The sequence below is a fragment of the Syzygium oleosum genome, unplaced genomic scaffold, assembly GCF_021117445.2.
Source record: "Syzygium oleosum isolate NSW1041296 unplaced genomic scaffold, Sole_v2.1 Sole_v2.18, whole genome shotgun sequence".
NCBI lineage: Eukaryota > Viridiplantae > Streptophyta > Magnoliopsida > Myrtales > Myrtaceae > Syzygium > Syzygium oleosum.
This window is the reverse complement of record NW_026607502.1, coordinates 708,994-729,044: the sequence shown is the minus strand read 5'-3', so window position 1 is coordinate 729,044 and position 20,051 is coordinate 708,994. Positions and strand designations below refer to the sequence as shown.

General features: G+C 42.5%; 1 protein-coding gene and 1 pseudogene across 1 annotated transcript; both read left to right on the top strand.

The window, feature by feature from the left end:
- Positions 1–9,134: 9,134 nt before the first annotated feature.
- Positions 9,135–10,641, top strand: LOC115669591 (uncharacterized). The gene is made up of 2 exons (XM_056319565.1): positions 9,135–9,757; positions 9,961–10,641. Exons 1-2 carry the CDS (start codon positions 9,205–9,207, stop codon positions 10,359–10,361), a joined length of 954 nt encoding a protein of 317 aa, XP_056175540.1. The 5' UTR covers positions 9,135–9,204; the 3' UTR covers positions 10,362–10,641.
- Positions 10,642–12,776: 2,135 nt separating this feature from the next.
- Positions 12,777–18,442, top strand: LOC130140432 (uncharacterized; annotated as a pseudogene).
- The last annotated feature ends 1,609 nt before the right edge of the window (positions 18,443–20,051 follow it).

Sequence of the window (20,051 nt, the reverse complement as noted above, 5' to 3'; positions counted from 1 at the left end):
GGCTTTTTTAACGAACGGGCTTGATTCGGTGAATTACGTGTGCGCTCTTCATGCACGTTTGAGCTCGGCTTAAATCGACTCGATAATACCTATGATGCAGTTATTATATAATCTTGACTTCTTAAAATGCACTAAAATTGAAAATTAGATGAATAAGAGGGAATCGATAAACAAACACTTCATATATTTAAACTTCGATTTAATTTGGCAGATCGCCGTCGATGATAGGTATCATCAGGACCGACGAGTTGCTTCCGTCGAAACACAACCCTGTTAATTACATTTCATCGCCTTTAAAGTTAATTGACTCGACGTTGCGTCACCAATCTCTCGGTGTTTTTTCAGTTTTGGCATCGTCGAGCGTTTGAATTTCTCGACCCGATTAATATTCTTACAAAGATTCCGGGAAAAGTGATGCTTTTGCTTCTTTTAAGAAATTTAAAGCGTTGGTAGAAAATCAGAAAGGAACAAAAATAAGGTGTTTCAGAACCGATAATGGAGGAGAATATACGCTACAAGAGTTCTTAGATTTTTGCAGCGAGCATGGCATTCAAAGACATTTCACGGTCCCCAGAACTCCACAACAAAATGGAGTGGCCGAGCGTATGAATCGTACGCTAATGGATCGTACTCGAAGTATGTTGAGCTGTGCTGGTATGAAGCAGAGTTTTTGGGCTGAAGCTGTATGTACGGCATGTTACATAGTGAATCGTTCCCCAACAACTGCTCTTAATGGACAGATTCCAGAAGAGGTATGGTCTGGAAAAACTGTTAACTATTCTTTCCTCCGTACTTTTGGTTGTGATACTTATATGTGGGTTCCTAAAGAGCAAAGGACAAAGCTTGAAGCGGGGTCCAGAAAGAATATTTTTCTTGGCTATGCAGAAGGTGTAAAGGGGTACAGATTGTGGGAACCTACTACCCACAAAGTCGTTATTAGCCGAGATGTCGTTTTCAATGAAGATTCGTTGCAAAAAGACAAAGAAACACCAAATGCTGACTTGCCACAGATATTTGAACTTGAATCATCAAAAGAAGTTCAAAATCAATTTGAAGAACATTTGACTGATACTGATGAAGCTAGTGGAGATGAAGCTGATAGAGAGCATACAGACAGAACTGGTGGTGAAACTCAGGGTGACCAAGGACCTCATAGGAGGACTACTAGACCTCCAGTTTGGCTAAATGATTATGTGACAACTTTTGCTTGCATAACTGAAGAGGGAGAGCCTTGTACATATCAGGAAGCGTGTGAGTCTAGTAATGCTCCTCAATGGAGGGCATCTATAGAGGAGGAAATGGAGGCTTTGCACAAAAACAAAACCTGGGATCTTGTCAAGTTACCTGAAGGACGAAAGGCTATCGGTTCCAAGTGGGTCTACAAGTTGAAAAGAGACACTAACGGAAATATTGAACGATATAAATCTCGTTTAGTGGTGAAAGGTTATGCTCAGAAATCAGGTATCGATTTTAATGAAATTTTTTCTCCAGTTGTTCGTCTAACTACTATTCATATTGTGTTGAGTGTGGCAGCTGTGCTTGACTTAGAGCTTTAGCAATTGGATGTAAAAACAGCATTTTTGCATGGAAATCTTGATGAAGAAATTTTTATGACTCAACCTGAAAGCTTTATTGAAGAGAACAAGAAGGGTTTGGTTTGTCGACTGAACAAATCGCTTTATGGCTTGAAGCAGGCGCCAAGATGCTGGTACAAGTGATTTGATTCTTTCATTGTGAGTTTGGGGTTCAAAAGATGTGAAGCAGACCATTGTGCCTATATTCGCAATCATGGTAATGGTGGCTTTATAATCTTGTTGTTGTATGTTGACGACATGATAGTTGCGGGTACTTCGAAAGAAGGTATTGCATACCTCAAAGCTCATTTGGCTAGGGAATTCGATATGAAAGATCTGGGAGCCGTAAACCGAATTCTTGGGATGACTGGATAACTCAAAAGAGCTATGTCGAAAAGGTTATGCGGCGCTTCAATATGTAGAACGCCAAACCAGTTAATACCCCACTTCTTATTGGTTGTAAACTATCTTCTGAACAGAGTCCTAGCACAGAAGCAGAGAAGACAGAGATGGCTTGAGTACCGTATGCATCGGCAGTAGGGAGTCTTATGTTTGCCATGGTCTGCACCAGACCAAACATTGCGCAAGCAGTGAGAGCAGTCAGCAAGTACATGGCAAACCCGGGTCGAGATCATTGGATCTGTGGTGAAATGGATCCTTCGGTACTTGAAGGGTACCTCCGATATGGCTATTCATTATAGTAGCCAAAATTTACAGTTGGTTGGATTTGTGGATGCGGATTTTGCAGGAGATCGTGATAGACAAAGATCTACCACTAGGTACTGTTTCTCTTTAGCTAGTGGAGCAATCAATTGGATGTCTAAGTTACAATCTGTGTTGGCGTTATCTACTACAGAGGCTGAATACATCGCAGCAACAGATGCTTGTAAAGAAGGCATTTGGTTGAAGAGATTGCTTGATGAGCTAAGAATCAAACGGAAAGTCATCACTATTCATTGTGATAGTCAGAGTGCATTACATTTGGCCGTTAATCCAATGTTTCACTCTCGTACGAAACACATTGATGTCAGGTACCATTTTATTCGTGATGTAGTGGAAGATGGAGTCATCTCTTTGCAGAAAATTCACACCAATGACAACGTAGCAGATGTGCTGACGAAGCCTATTGCGCGAGAGAAGTTTTTATGGTGCAGAACTTCTCTTGGACTTGTAGTTACCACTTGATTGGTGATGGTTCGGCAAGTTGGAGCTATGAAGCCTATTCGAGAATAGTCTTCAAGTGGGAGAATGTGACACCTAAAAAATAGGGAGTAACTGTCGATGCCACTCCTCCACTACTTTAGTGCGTACAACCACCCCTCTACTTCTTTGGGAACGTGTGAAGGAGAGAGAGACTGAGAGGGAACAGTTAAGAGTTAATGTGCTTTGGGTTATTCCTCTGTTTTTTCTTTACGTTTTGGGTGAAATAGAACTTGGGGGTCTGGGTTATCTCTTGTAAGGGAATCTTGGTTGTGCAGTATCTCTGTGATTGTGAGAGTTGTACTAAGAAAAGATTCACAGTTGAGAGTGCGACCCACTGTTTGGTGTTTGTCGGGTTGAGGGGTGTGCGATGTAATTTCTCCTGTTATACAAGTGAGTTCCGTGTGCTTGCCCATGGATGTAGACAGATTGATCTGTCGAACCATGTAAATTTGTGTTTCTCCTCTTTATTTTACTGCACTTGTTTTGTTTATCACTTCGTGCAACGTACGTACCGGTTACGTGAGATGAATTAGCGCAACAGATTCACCAAGAAGAAGACGTTTCCCGGTGAGCTCTCGGTGAGCCCATGAGGAAGAAGGCGTCGAGTCTGGGCAGAGGAAAACAAAAAGGGGAATAAAAAATATAGAGAAAAGAGAAATAGGAAAAAAGAAAAGTAGAAACGGAAGAAGAAAAATAGAAAAGAAAAAGATATAAAAAAATCAGAAAAGAAATATAAAAAAAGAGGGGTCCCGGGCGGATTAGAGAGTCGGGTCAGATAGCCGGGCCAGATCGGGTCAGGGGACCCGGTCCGGAATGCTTATTTTATTAATTAAAAATTTAAAAAAAAATAATTTAAAATATTCAGAAAAATTCCGAAAAATTCAAAAAAATTGGGAAATGTTCGGAAATCAGTTTTTTGGCTTAATTTCACTAGATATTAGTGTTTATTTCATTTTGGACTTAGTTTAAAATTTGTAAAAATTGAGAAAAGCTTTTAAAAAATTTCTCAAAAATTCGGATAAGCGATTAAGGCTTTATTTTAGGGCTTTTGATTGCCTTTTCTTTTTAGAGACGATGCTAGATCGCTGGTTGTTTATTTTCTTTATGATTATTTGGTTATGCACTTTTAATACATTAGTTGTTATTTTCCATTTTTAGCATGATCAGGTGGAATCTTAGCTTTTTTGATAGGTTGTCCAGTACGTTAGTTTGCGAATATTAAAGTTTAGGTACCGAAAGGGCACTAGTTAGATCGCTGGTGTAATCAAGTACCTGATCTTTAGAATCTCTGATTTTCGCGCATTGATTGGGGTTTCTAGTCGACCCTTTATTATAACTAGTGGCAACTCCAATCGAATGTGTAAATCAGACAATTCTCGTCACGCGAGGTAGGGGTGAGCGCGGTTCCAGGGTAGAACCGAGAACCGGAGAACCGGACCCGGTGGGTCCGGTTCGGTTCCAAGTTCCATGGACAGAGGGTCCGGTTCTCGGTTCCCCATTTTTAGGAACCGGTTGTCCGGTTCCGGTTCCCGGTTCCTATAGGAACCGGACCCGGAACCTGGAACCGGAATCGGATTGGAACCGGGAACCGGAGCCGAAACCAAGAACCGGGACCAGGAACCGGATGCCTAAAAATTAAAATATAAACTAAACACTTGGTTATTTTAGAAACCCTAATTCCCAAATCCATCATTGTCCCTCCCGCTTCCACTTCCGCCTCGCTCCCGCTTGCGCTCCGCCTTGCTCTCGCTCCTGCTTCCACTTCCGCCTCGCTCCTGCTTTCGCCTCGCTCCCGCTTCGCCTCGCTCCCGCTTCGCTTTCGCCTTGCTCCTCGCTCCCGCTTCCGCCTCGCTCTGCCTTCTTCGACGCAGTCTCGTGATCTCCCCACGCGGATTCGCTCCGATTAGTCGGGCTCGTCGCCGTCTTCCTCCTCTGAAGCTCCGTTTCTCTGGTACGTAACGTGTTTGAACAACCCCGCCATTCACGCCTTCTCTCTTTGAATTCCCGCCGTTGCTTCGTTCATCTTTAGCATCGATCGATTGAATTCGGTCACGACGATCGTGTTCGTGCTTGAGTTGCGTGAAATCGTGCTCTTGCGTGCACATTCATCTGGATTCATCGCCTAGTAGAAATGAGACGAGGAACAACGATGAACGGATGACGAAGCTGTTCCGAACTTGAAATTCCAGTCATTCGATTTCGATATTCAATCAAGATCACGCTCTTGCGCGCAATCGGAAAATGTAGGAAGCGACTGTGTTGTTCTCTGCTTCGATTTAAGTGACGGCATGTTTGATTCTGTGTAGAGTTGCTGTTGTTGGATCGCTGTTATATCAAGAGAAATTGCGCTTTTAACAGATACGTTTGAATCTGTTGTGTGTGCGCTTGTCGAGCGCATACTTGTGCTCGTGAGTTGCATGATTGCTTGCTCTGAGGAAGTGCTCTCTTTTTCTTATATTTTCATGTGGAAGTCTTAATGTTGACGGTGTAAGTCATTTTCGTAGAGCATGAGAATTGGGGTTTAGAGTTCTTATTAGGAACTTGGACAGAATCAAAATGGATTGGTAAGGGGGATGACTAAGTTGATATCAATTTCTACAGATGAAGCAGAACAAAATTGCAATTAAAAGGCCTTGGAATCAAGTCATTCAATGATGGAAACGCTTCAAACTTAAGAGCTGGTGTTATGATCAGTGGGAATTATTTGATTTATGTGATATTCAAAAAGCAAAGCTACCAATTACCAAAGATGCAATTTGATTTGATAAAATTGTCTTAAGATATAGCAATCACTTTGTTTCACTTCTGTTGCTTTAAATCATCATTACTTTTGTTGTTGCTGTGAAATATAAATTGTATTTTTTGGGCAACTCATGTTTGTTTCCTTCCATACCTCTGTAGGTTGTTATAAATTGCAACATTCTTCTGGAATATGGCTGTCTGCTAGGGGTCTCATCGGTTAGGTGGATGGGTTCTTGTCTGTTCACTTGAAATTAGATGCATTCAGCATGTTATTAGTGGAAGATTATGAAAGCAGTGTCCCGAATGTTCTGAAATTGAAGATGCACGTACGACTCATTTATCATCCATGATTTATCGATCTACTTTTATATATGCTGCAATTTGTTGAGGAGTATGCTAATCCCTCCTTTAAATCAATGTAATCACAGCTTAAATAAGCTTGAGCCACATCCTAGAAATTTTTTGCTTCTTGAGCTCTCTCTGTCTGTCTCTCTGTCTCTCTCTCTCTCTCTCTCTCTCTCTCTCTCTCTCTCTCTCTCTCTCTCTCTCTCTCTCTCTCTCTCTCTCTCTCTCTCTCTCTCTCTCTCTCTCTCTCTCTCTCTCTCTCTCTCTCTCTCTCTCTCTATAAATATATTTATCGCTGTGTGTGTGTATCTTTCACCTAGAAGATACATACTGATGGATCAAATGGTTACTATCCTGTTGTGAATGCTCGCCTCGTTCCCAAATCAACTGCTTGAATATAAAATCTTATTGTTGATCCCGGAAATGAGTTCTCCTTTCATTCTCAATTGCGCTTAGCGTGAGTGAAATAGAAGCATTATATGAACTTTTCAAGAAGATCGGCGATCTTTGTAGTTGATGACGGGCGATCAACAAGGTAATGATGCATCTATTTCGACCTTTTCGTAAAGACTCCAATCATGTCCAGGTCTTTGTTGCTTTAACCTTATAATGGGCGAGTTTAAGGGGGAAGTGCGATTTTGTTCCAAATTATATCAACATTTTAATGTGAGCTTCTTTGCTTGAAATTTGATGCTCTCTAATTTCTGCTTTTGTTTTGTTCTGCAGGAGGAATTTCAATTAGCACTCTTTAAGACAAATAAAAAGGAGAGCCTGTTTGCAGATAGGGTAACTTTTTTTACTTAATCTTCTCTTGATTTAGTTTCGTGCTTGCCTTGGTTTTCCTCCTTCTTCACAAGGGCATCATGTTTGAACATTCTTGAACGTATATTTTAAACTGCGACAGAGGAAAAACATCTTGCACAATAAACCGAGATGCAAACGTATGGCCTATGTGAGCTGCTTGGATTGAAAGATATAATCCTTTTGTTCATTTTTAGGTAGTTTTGGCCTGGATTTATTAAAATAAGTAACAGGACCTACACAGGAAGTGCTGTAAGATTGTGCAATGACGTCCTTACATGCGCTTGTGCTTGTGCTTGTGCATGTGCAGGCACTTCTATGTTCTTGCATGTAAGAGAGACAGACTGTCCAATGTGGATGTCGTAGTCTACCAAAGTTCTGGTGGAAATTGACTAGCTCCATTCCGTCTAATGTGCTTCAAATTAGCTGCACCAGTGGAATGCAAGGGTATTGTGGGTAGTGATGACTGGTTATCCTCTTGGGACAGCTTATCTTACCTCTTTTTTGTTTGCTGGTTGATATGTGATCATTTTAAGTCTAACATCACCTTCTACTCACAATTTGTTTGAACAATGTGCTTTCATTGTTCATGCCATTTTGGATATTTTCATTATCTTGCTGCTTTCCTCCTCAATAATTGTTGCAATTATAGTTTAGTTCTATCCAGGCATTTGTAAACTTGGCATTATATCTCTTGAATATCACATCAGGGCATTGTGTATGTATCATTCAGATGATCTAATATTACGTTTATTTTCGTTTTGTTTAATTCAAAACAAAATTAAAAAAAAAAAAGAACCTGTTGGAACCTGGAACCGACCCTGGAACCTGTGACAGGGTAGGTTCCAGGTTCCACATTCAGACGGGTAGGTTCCAGGTTCCTCAAAATGAGGAACCTGTACCCGAGGGTAGGTTCCAGGTTCCAGGCGGAACCTACCCGGAACCTGGAACCGCTCACCCCTAACGCGAGGTATGAGGCTCGAGAGTGACTCGGTCTTTGGATTAATGAACTATTTGATTTGTCCTTCAAACGAATCAATTAATGTTTACATATTTCGATAAATACCTCTTGCCCTGATCAATCGGGACAGGTAAGTCGCGACATCATCGGCGCCTTTGAAAATCACTTCTCTCAATCGTACCCGCCGTGGAAAACCATCGAGTGGTGTGAAGAGACGGGTGGCGCGGGGCCTCGTGTTCACCGCCGTTCAGCGCCGTTTTTTTTTTGTCACACCGTACCTGTCTGTTCGCTCCTTGTCGAAGGCAGGTATGGATGATGATGGGCCACGAGACAACGGTGAAGAAAACGCAGAGCTTCCCTTATCTCGACGTGCAATCGAGCCTACCGCACAGCCCCAGAAAAGAAAAGATAACGCAACTTGTGCACCTGTCATTTGTACTCTAACAGCTTGACTTAGACCCGGTTTTCTACCCGGTCCCATTTCACGGCCCACAACTTCGTCCCCCAGATGTAACAGGATGACGCCTAGGTTCCTGCGTGTTCATTCCGTTTTCCACACGATGTCGAGAGAAGAATCTCTAAACGATCCTCGCTTTGTCGGCTCGACAACCTTGGACCTTAGATTACTTTTCATGCTCTCCCCGTATCGGATCGAATGGTGGAAGTGGGCGACGATGTCCACACGGGTCACCAGCATCAATGATGGGGAAGTGTCGTTGAGCGAGTAGCTTGACGAGGCAAGACCCGACCGTCGTCTCGAATTCAATGGGAGCTTGGTTTTTTTTTAACGAACGGACTTGATTCGGTGAATTACGTGTGCGCTCTTCACGCACGTTTGAGCTCGGCTTAAATCGACTCGATAATACCTATGATGCAATTATTATATAATCTTAACTTCTTAAAATGCACTAAAACTGAAAATTAGATGAATAAGAGGGAATCGATAAGCAGGCACTTCATACATTTAAACTTCGATTTAATTTGGCAGATCGTCATCAATGATAGGTATCATCAGGACCGACGAGTTGCTTCCGTTCAAACACAACTAGTTCATTACATTTCATCGCCTTTAAAGTTAATCGACTCGATGCTGCATCGCCAACCTCTCAATGTTTTTCAGTTTCGACATCGTCGAGCGTTTGAATTTCTCGACCCGATCAATATCCTTACAAAGATTCCCTTATCTCGCAATTGAAATCGAAAGACATTGAACCCGAGATGTCGAATTCTCACCTTCTAATCAATTGGCTGGCGGTCACCTCTGCGATTGAATTTTCTAGTCCTTCTTGGTACGACTTGTCAAAGGACAAGGAAGTCGCTATTTTTGTGTTTTTTTCAAAGGAAAAGAAGGTGGGTGGGCCCAGGGTGGGGTCCTCAGGAAGCCACGCAACCGCATTCGCCCACGCCCACCGTCGGATCCGATCGGACGGCTCCAAATCGCCCCGAAACCGAAGCTTCGTCTTCGTCTTCGTCTTATTTATACCTCTATGCAGAACTCCCAGCCGATGCTCTTCATCACTGAAAACTTCACTTCGCAAAGCTCGCACTCTCGTACTTCGCTGCGAAACAATCCGCGAGATGGTGTCGTCGAGCACCTTGATGGCATCCCTGAAAGCCCTGCTCGTGTCGGCCGGCGCGGTGTCCATCGCCGCCGTCGCTCTCGGGGCCGCTGTTCCATCGATCCCCGGCCCTCTGGGTCCTCGGCTGCCTCCCGCGCTGGGCTGGTTCCTCTCGTGGTTCAGGCCTTCGTACCCCTTTCTCGTCATCAACTTCATCATCGCCGCCATCGCCGCCACCTCCAGGTGCTTCCACCGAGCGCAGCCGGAGAGGATCGCGATCGCGGTCGTGGAGGAGATGGAGGTCATGGAGGCGACGGCGGCGGCCGCGGCGGAGGCGTTCGACGAGTCTAAGGATTTTGAGGAGAAGAGAGTGGTGGTGGTGGTGGCGGCGGCGGGGAATGGCGGGGGATCCGGCGGCGGAGATGGATATAACGGTGACTGCGAAGGGGAGAGGAAGGTGGCCTTTAGGAGGTCCGCGTCGGCGCGGCGGAGGCAAGTGGACTCGTCGGAGAAAGCTCAGGTTCCGCCGAGGCTCATTCGCCGGAAAGCCGCCGGCGGCGACCATCTGCAAGGTAAGAAGGGCGAAAGTGAGGTGATATGAATTTCGAAGTTCGCGTACGAGCAAGAAAGTGACGAGGATGACGGGACTGCCTTCTTTTGATATTTCTGTCAACGGATTTACGAAATCAAGTCAACATATTCACATAATATTGCTTTTTTTTCATGAGATTTAATTTTTTTTGTATCAATGTAATTCGCTTTGTATTAAGTATAGGGGGCAAAGCTTTAAGAAGATCGAAGGAAAACATGGAGCACGTTTTGAAAGCGATAACAGAGGCGGAGGCAGGGGTGGGGGCGGCGATATCAGCGACACGACGTGTGAAAGTGAACGACGCCGACCACCAGATCAGCTTGCTGGAGCTGTCGCCGCCGCCATCGCTACCTTTGATACAGAAATCGGCGACGTTGAAGGATCGGACCAATCGGCAACCGCCCCTCTCGCCCATTAAGTTGAGCCGGGACGATCTGAACCATCAAGCCGAAGCATTCATTAACAAGATCAAGAAGTTGCAAAGACAGGAGTCGGTGAATCAAAACGAGGAGATGATCAATTGGGAACGCAGGGCCATGGAATTCGCCAAAGGAGTGAGTAGGTATAGTGAAGTGTATAGGTGACAAGGTTTTCCTTTTTTGATTGTAAAAAGCATTGTGGGAGGAAAATGATGATTTTTTTTTTCATTTCCCTTGAGACCTAAGTTTGTGAAATTTATTTTTAGGAGCCATACTATAGTCAGGTCCGAAGATAGCTGTAATTTTCGTTGTTCTTGGGATTGCATATATACTTTTTATAGGGCTTTTTGTGGGGTTGATGCAAATTCTTGTACAGGAAAGATAGAAAAACCAGATACGTTGAGTCAATGGTGAAATTGGAAAAAGAATTTCTTTATGTTCTTTACTTTCAATGGTGCAAAATTCTTCATTATTTTCCTTTATTAATTATTAATTGTAAGTTCTTTATATCGATTCTCTTCTTTTCTAGTGATGGGCCCACGATTGGCAGCAAATGGGCTCCACTCTATGGGCTTCATCATATGGTCCGTTTTGACCCGGATCCGCCTGGGTGTAGTGTCCAACAATAGGTTAAGCCCAAAAGAGACTTACAACAAACTTTAGTTGCTAATTGTACAAAGGAAAAAAGAAAAAAAAAGATAATGCTTAGTATACTAAGGGTGTGGGGGGGAGCTATAAAAGGGTTTTCATGAAGTGCAAATAGCGTTCGGTGGGCTTTTTAGAAAGCAATTTTTTAAAGAAAAAAGAAAGAAAATGGAGAACCGGTGTGGATCCAACCATCGTGAAGGTAAATCCGGTGGAAGCAATTGGAGCCTGCGAGGATCGACCAGTCGAAGAGGGCAGGCAAGGTGGTGTTGAAGTCGCGCAACCTCAAGCGGCCTAGACGAGGCAAAGTCGAGGGTCGCGCGACATGATGTTGTGCCACCTCAATGACTTCGATCAAGCAAACCCATATCTCGAAAAACCTAGATTTCAGCACTCAACAACCTTCAACAAGCCTTGCATGATCCTCGGCTATCCTTGACCTCCACATCTCGCCTCAACCCTCCAAATCTCGCCTGATAGACCCACGACTGTCCACGATCGATTCTTGACGACACTTGACCCACGACTGTCGACGATCGGGCCACATTGATGCTAAAGTGCTCCTTGCCTTTTTTTACTCAGTTATCTCACCGGGAAAATTACCAAAAAAATTTCAAAAAAAGAAAAAGCGCGAATTTTACCTTAAGTGACAATTTTGGCACAAACTTTTTTTTGTCCCAATAAAAAGCACAAACATTTACTCAAGTCCCAAATTTGGTCTCTTATTTCAGAAAAAATCGTTTCTTATTTTTGTTCTAGAAACAAAGAAGTAGAATTTTTTTGCTTCTTGTTTCTGTTCCAAATCTATTCCATGATCACTTTTTTGTTCCAGAAATAAAAAAAATAGATTTTTTTTGCTAAACGGATTTTTGTTCTTTTTCTGTTCCGAGGAACAAAAGAACAGAAAAATAAAGAAATACAAACGATGCCAGGTGGCTGGCTGTTTATTTTCTTTATAATTATTTGGTTGTGCACCTTTAATATATTGGTTGTTATTTTCCATTTTTAGCATGATTAGGTGGAATCTTAGCTTTTTCAATAGGCTGTCCGGTACGTTAGTTTGCGAATGTTCAAGTTTAGGTACCGAAATGGCACTAGTTAGATCGTTAGTGTAATCAAGTCTCCGATCTTTAGAAGATCTGATTTTCGCACATATCGAGACGACATTCCCACGTCTTGATTAGGGTTTCTAGCCAATCATTGATTATGGCTAGTGGCGACTCCAATCAAATGTGTAAATTAGATAATTCTCGTCACGCGAGATATGAGGCTCGGGAGTGCCTCGGTCTTTGTATTAATGAATTATTTGGTTTGTCCTTCAAACGAATCAATTAATGTTCACGTCGTTTAGCAAATACCTCTTGGCCTAACCAATCGAGACGGGTAGGCCGCAACAACATCGGCGCCTTGAAAATCACTTCTCTCGATCGTACCCGCCGTGGCAAACCCTCGAGTGGTGCAAAGAGAAGGGTGGCGCGGGGCCTCGTGTTCACTGTCGTTCAGGGCCGTTTTTTGTCACACCGTACCTGTCTGTTCGCTCCTTGTCGAAGGCAGGTATGGATGGTGATGGCAGACGAGACAACCGTGAAGAAAAGGCAGAGCTTCCCTTATCTCGACGTGCAATCGAGCCTATCGCACAGCCCCAGAAACCAAAAGATAACGCAGCTTGTGCACCTGTCATTTGTACTTAATAGCTTGACGTAAACCCATTTTTCTACCCTTTCACATTTCAAGGCCCACAACTTCGTCCCCCACAACTTCGTCCCCCACATGTAACAAGATGACGCCTAGGTTTCTGCGTGTTCATTCCGTTTTCCACACGATGTCGAGAGAAGAATCTCTAAACGATCGTCACTTTGTCGGCTCGACAACCTTGGACCTTAGATTACTTTTTATGCTCTCCCGTATCGGATCGAATGGTGGAAGTGAGCGACGATGTCGACATGGGTCACCAGCATCAATGATGGGGAAGTGTCGTTGAGCGATGGCTTGAAGTATCCCAAGTCAAAGTCAATGCTTGGTCTCGGGGATAAGGCCACGTATTGTGATAAGCCTCGCATATATTTGGGTCGCGGTCTAGCAAGACAGCTTGTTTAATCATATATGTATGCCGATGGATCAATACCAAAGTGCTGCTGAGACATAAAGAATCGATTTTTGTCGACCATTTCGCGCAAATCATAGCAGACCTCACGCGATTTCAAAGAAGGATACATGAATTACCTTTAGTTGATACTGGGAAGGCCTAATGTTTATCGTCGGGATTGTTTTCCTTTGTCAATTTTGTTGGATGTTTCATCGGCTTTGAATTATTCGAAACAATTGTTTTGTAACAGTTTTAATGGAAAGTATGACTGCAATCAATTTTTAAGAGCTTTGTAACGTTTGATTTGATTTATTTCTTTATTAACCATCTCCTTTATTTGTCTATAAAGAAAATCTCTAAATCACAATAAAAACATACAAAAGAACAAGAAATTCTCTCTCTTTTTCCGTTTATTTGCTGAGTCATGTTCCCTCGATTGCTCTTATGCGGAGTAAAGATGAAGATTTATTATATCTCGAGAGGATAGCCACTAGAGCCCGACGCACCGAGTTTGAATGAATGAAAACTAATCGATTTGTGGAATACATTTTCCATGTACTGAGAACAATAAACTTAGATTTGGGAAAAAAAATATGACTTCCTTTTGTGGCAATAAGGAAATCACTTTTCCTAATCCACTAAATAAGTGAAAATTAACCATTTTCATTTGAAAATAATTATCATGGAAAATATTTTCCATTAACATGAAATTTTTAGTTAAATAAACACATTCTTGGATTCGAAAAATTAACAAGGTCGAGGGTTTGATCGCCCAAAATTGCAAAATCAAGACCATATTGAAAAAACAACGCAAGTTCAAGAATCGAAATTCACACCGTTTCCATAAACCCTCGAGCCACGGCCAAAAGATCTCTAATCCAGACCCAAAATGCCACACGAGATCACTCGTGATCATAGTGCGATCTCATATTAGAAAATTGGGTGCGTAAGATGCATACGATACTATTACCCGAGCACTAATCTCAATGAACCCGATACAATTTATATGAATTACATTTGAACAGTCTTATCAAATAAATGTATCTTTCTCTCTCGTCCGCCACCGGCAAACATAGGAGCGTGCACTGTGCAGTGTAGTCTACGAGGGCGAAGCATCTGTTGACCAACTTCAAAGATGAAAAAGCTCCTAATGGAGAAAAGTATCGGCTAAAAAAAGATTATCCAGGTTTTAAATGGACCGACCAACAACGACCCCCTTTCGACGCAAGCGAGGAGAGAGCACTATCCAAAAGTGGTGGAGACATTTGGAAGGGCCATGTTCGTGGGGGTGTGGGGGAAACACGATCAATCTAGAAGCTACAAATTCGCGGCTTGAATTGACCTCCAATTTGAATAATATGTGACCAAGGGTAGTTTATCCACAATAGTTTTTAACTAATCCGCAGTTCTTTTTCTATTATATGTATTCAAAGCTGGAGCTGAGAGAATGCCCGCTCTTGTACTCGTCACGTGACACTCCACTTTACCTCCGTGTGAACGTCACGAGGCGAGCCAAACGGCCCTCATTCGATCAATTAACATCAGTTTAGTTAGTCATCCTCAAATATCTAGAAATGGATATGAAGAACGTATGTTCAAATGTATTTTTAGATGTATTCAATCAATAGAATAGATAAAAAGTGCGTCCTCCTCCGGGAAAATTACCAAAAAAAGTCATAAACCTATTACATTTGTATCAATTCAGTCCTAAATCTTTTCACGTTTTGCCAATTGAGTCCAGACTGGAAAATGCTGACGTGGCGGTCCAATTAGTGCCGGCCGTCCTATGTGGCATACCGATACTAACGTGTACAATTTTTTAAAATTTTTCTGACCCTTTTTTTATATTTTTTTCCTTTTTCTTTTTAATTTTTCTGTTTTTCTCTTTCCTTTTCACCAATGGCCAGTCTCAAGCGATAGCCAGGCCGCCCTCGGTAGCCATAGACAAGAGCCGGCCTCGCCTAGGTAGGGCAAGAGTCACCTGGTCAAGCGAGCGCCGCCATCGACAATGGCCCATGTAATTGACGTTTGACATGAGAACATATGGAAGAGATTAGGATGTGGAACATGTTCCGGAAGTTGCATTGCATCACCTCACTACTTGGCATACGAGGGAGATATACACTTGTGCGTCATACCTTCGATCGATTTGAGTCGACGATGTTGACTTGTAGTCGTTTCGAGCCAATGAGGACAGCCACACTTGTCGTGCGTTTCTGGCAAGAAGACAGTGTCCAAACACAATGGGCGATGGAATGTCATGTTTCTCCTTAGCAAATTTAGCTGTCAACATTTAATGTGAGTTTCGAGGAATCTCGCGATTTCAATTTTTGAGATTGGTATATTCAATCTTAGACAGAGATTTCCTGCGCTACGTGCTATTTGATTATCAATCCTAATTTGGTATAGTTTCTTTTTTAATATCCACCCGTTTGCCTAGCGGCGCTCATCGTATTATTCAATGGGCGTGATTCGGTGAGGATGCCGCTTCAATATCATTTATAGCGACCCGAGTTGATTAACCGTACCACAAGGGTTTGATGTAGAGGCATGCTAAGCATAGCAATTGCCGTCGTTCATTTATTTCAAACACCGAGTTCATTTAATAGGATACGGCAACCGCATGCCAAAAATTTGCCCGAAATGGTGGATTTGTAAATCTTTTATTGAAAATTCAAGTCATAAAAATATCTTTCTTAAAACCGGCGCTTCTGTATCTAAAATCTATGCTTAGATTCTGGAAACCTTCCGCTCATATGTCCCGATCCCAATGGCCTTCTCGTGAATAATCACGCGAATCTTCTACGAGATCCTCTTACGAGTTTTCAATTATTAGTAACTCGGCAAAAAAAAGTAACAATTTACGAGTTTTCAATTATTTGTTGCTTTTTGGAGCCTCTCTTTTTTAACTTTTTTTTTCCTTCTTTTGCTCTTCGTAGCCACCCCCTCTCTCTCTCTCTCTCTCTCTAGACGCATACGGATTATACTCCTCCTAAGCTTGATAAGTCATTTCAACCAAATTCAAATCGGGGTTAATACCACGAAAAATCCTAAACTGGTATACTTGTAACATATTTACCTCAAATTATTTTTTTTACCATAAAAAACCTCAAACTGGTGCACTTGTGACAATTTTACCCTGAATTATTTTTTTGACCACAAAAACTCCAAACCAGTACATCTCGCGACAATTTTACCGCCGAACTTACCACAAAAATTCCAAACCTGGTATACGTGTGACAATTTTACCCTGAATTAAAATTTTAATATTATTTTTTTTATTTTTTTCGAATTTTTATTTATTTTATTTATTTTTTTCCTTTTATTTTTTTTTCTTCATCTTTAACCTCTGGCTGGTCGCCGGTCCGGCGACCGGCCAGAGGTTGAAGGTGAAGGAAAAAAAAAAGAAAAGAAAAGAAAAGAAAAGAAAAAAGAAAAAATTCAAAAAAAAATAATATTAAAAATTAGTTCGGGGTAATCACGAAACGCATACTTCAAAAATACGCAAGCCAGTTTTTCAATTATTTGTTGTTTGGAAATCACTTTTACAGTTTTTCTTCTATTGCTTTTAGCCACAAAAAATAATTTTGTAAATGTGTCTACAAGTTACAGTTATACTTTAAGCTTGATAGATTAACCCTTCAAATCGTAACCAATTCGATTTTTAGTAGTACGTTTTTTTAACCGGAGTAGCTCGACAAGACGAGACCTGATGGCCTTCTCGAATTCAACGGGAGCTTGGTTTTTCCGAATGAACGGGCTTGATTCGGTAAATTAAGCGCGCGCTCTTCCACGCATGGTCGAGCTCGGCTCAAATCGACCTGATTAGACCCTACGAAGATGCAATTGCGATATAATCTTGACTTCTGAAAATGCAATAATATTGGAAATTAGATTCCGCTACTCCACTAGCATGGCAAGCCGCACGAGCATTGTGGAGCTCTATAAAAATTGAGAGGGAATCGGTAAACAGACACTTCATATATTTCAGCTTCGATTGAATTTGACATATCGTCATCGATAATATAGGTATCGATAATAGGTATCATCAAGATTGATGAGTTGCTTCCGTCGAAACACAACCCAATAATTACATTTCATCGTCTTAAAGTAAATCAACTCGACGTTGCGTGGGTCATCTCTTCCCGTTAGCGTCCGAATTTCTCGACCCAATTGATGTTCTTACAAAAAGATTCCCTTATCTCGCGATTGAACCCAGAGATGTCGAATTTTCACGTCCTAATCATACAAATTAAATTTGCTTTGTCCTTCTTGCTGCTACGTCGCTATTGTTTTTTTTTCTTTTTTTTCAAAGGAGAAGACGTCCGATCGGACGGCTCCAAATGGCCCCGAAACCGAGCCTTGGTCTTCGTCTTCGTGTTATTTATACCGCTCTGCAGAACTCTCAGCCGTTGCTCTTCATCACTGAAAACTTCACTTCGCTGCGAAGCAATCCGCGAGATAGTGTCGTCGAGCACCTTGATGGCGTCCTTGAAAGCCCTGCTCGTGTCCGCCGGCGCGGTGTCCATTGCAGTCGTCGCTCTCGGGGCCACTGTTCCATCGATCTCCGGCCCTCTGGGTCCTCGGCTGCCGCCCGCGCTGGGCTGGTTCCTCTCGTGGTTCAGGCCTCCGTACCCCTTCGTCGTCGTCAATGTCATCATCGCCGCCATTGCCGCCACCTCCAGGTGCTTCCACCGCACGCAGCCGGAGAGGATCGCGGTCGCGGTCACGGTCGTGGAGGAGATGGAGGTCATGGAGGCGACGGCGGCGGCCATGGCGGAGGAGGCGTTCGACGAGTCTAAGGATTTCGAGGAGAAGAGAGTGGTGGTGGTGGTGGCGGCGGCGGGGAATGGCGGGGCGTCCGGCGGCGGAGATGGATATAACGGTTACTGCGAAGGGGAGGGGAAGGTGGCGTTCGGGAGGTCCGCGTCGGCGCGGCGGAGGCGAGTGGACTCATCGGAGAAAGCTCTGGTTCCGCCGAGGCTCGTTCGCCGGAAAGCCGCTGGCGACGACCACCTGCAAGGTAAGAAGGGCGAAAGTGAGGTGATATGAATTTCGTAGTTCGCATTACGTACGAACAAGAAAGTGATGAGGATGACCGAACTGCGTTCTTTTAATATTTCGGTCAACGGATTTACGAAATCAAGTCAACATATTCACATAATATCGCTTTTTTTGAAAGCGATAACGAAGGCGGAGGCGGAGGCGGAGGCGGGGGCGGCGGCGGGGGCGGCAGCGATGTCGTCGACATGGTGCGTGAAAGCGGACGACACCGACCACCGGATCAGCTTGCCGGAGCCGCCGCCGCTACTTTCGATGCAGAAATCGGCGACGTTCAAGGATCGGACCAATCGGCAACCGTCCCTCTCGCCCATTAAGTTGAGGAAGGAGCTGAGTTCGGACAATCTAAACCGTCGAGTCGAAGAATTCATTAATAAGTTCAAAGAAGAAATGAGGTTGCAGAGCCAAAGAGTCAGTGAATCAATTCGAGGAGATGATTGGCCGAGGAACGTAGGGCCATGGAATTCGCCAAAGGAGTGAGTACTAAGTAGGTATAGTGAAGTATAAGTGACAAGGTTTTCCTTTTTTGATTGTAAAAAGCATTGTGGGATGAAAATGACGATTTTTTTTTTCATTTCCCTTGGGACCTAAGTTTGTGAAATTTATTTTTACGAGTCATACTATAGTCAGGTCTAAAAACAGCTGTAATTTTTGTTGTTCTAGGGATTCCATATATACTTTCTATAGGGCTTTTTGTGGGGTTGATGCAAATTCTTGTACAGGAAAGATAGAAAAACCAGATATGTTGATTCGATGGTGAAATTGGAAAAAGAATTTCTTTATTTTCTTTAATTTCATTGGTGCAAAATTCTTAATTATTTTTTCTTTATTAATTATCAATTGTCGGTTCTTTGTATCGATTCTCTTCTTTTATTAGTGATGGGCCCACGATTGGCAGCAAATGGGCTCCACTCTATGGGCTTCTCCATATGGTCCGTTTTGACCCGGACACGCTTGGGCTGTAGTGTCCAACAATAGGTTAAGCCCTAAAGATACATACAACAAAACTTTAGGTGCTAATTGTATAAAGAAAAAGAAAAAGAAAAGATAGTGCTGAGTATACTAAGGGTGTGTGGGGTAGCTTTTGCCCCATTGCCTTTGCATAAATGTTAGGAACTTTCGTCTTTGCATTGGCCAAGACTTCTCAAGCTATCAGTCATAAAGACGGTCTTTTGTTGCTGCAAATGAGCTTCTCTTGAAGAGTAGTGCTTCCTCAAAGCAAATATCTTAAGAAGCATAGCATAAACACGCTTATCTGGCTTTTCAAAAGGAACAATGAAACGCTAAAATGGGATTAAGAAAGTAGTCTCTTTGCGATCATTAGGAACTTTCGTCTTTGCACCGCCCAAGACTTCTCAAGCTGTTAGTCATGAATACAGTCATTTGCTACCGCAAATGTCGTCTCTTGAAGAGCAGCGATCTGGCTTTTGAAAAGGAACAATGAAAAGCCAAAATGGGATTAGGAAAGCAATCTCTTTGCAATTTTAATAATGATGTGGCAGATTGCAAGGTAGAACTAACAATCTGTCTTCATATCATGTCAAATTTAGGTGATGAAACAACACATTTGACCTCTTCGGCTATAAACTTTTATATTTAATTTTGTGAAAATATGTTCAAGTACACGTAAACGTAGCTACATGCATCTAAGCGTGTCCTATAAGTACAAGTAGTATGTTAAGATAATATGATTAAGCACGTCATAAAATGGATTAAAAGGATTGATCCGGACATGGTATGTCAATAGTTCATGCATAAATGATTGGCTTGCTTTTATAAGAACACAATTAGGTTTCATACTAACACGGTAAGCCGTGTGCAATGTGAATGGACCGTGTTGAAAATTATTAGCCCTAGATCTAGGCCGATAAGCTCATCTGTACATACTTAGCATTATCCCTTATCTCCTAGTTCTTGTTAACATCTGTTAAAAAGCAAACATGGTTATAAAGAAACCTTAGAATGATGTCGTCGGTTGTTTTCAAATCCGTCCTCTTCGACTTTGCCAAAAATTAGAAAAAAAAAGGAAGTTACGACCATTGTTCAAAATTTCATAAATTACA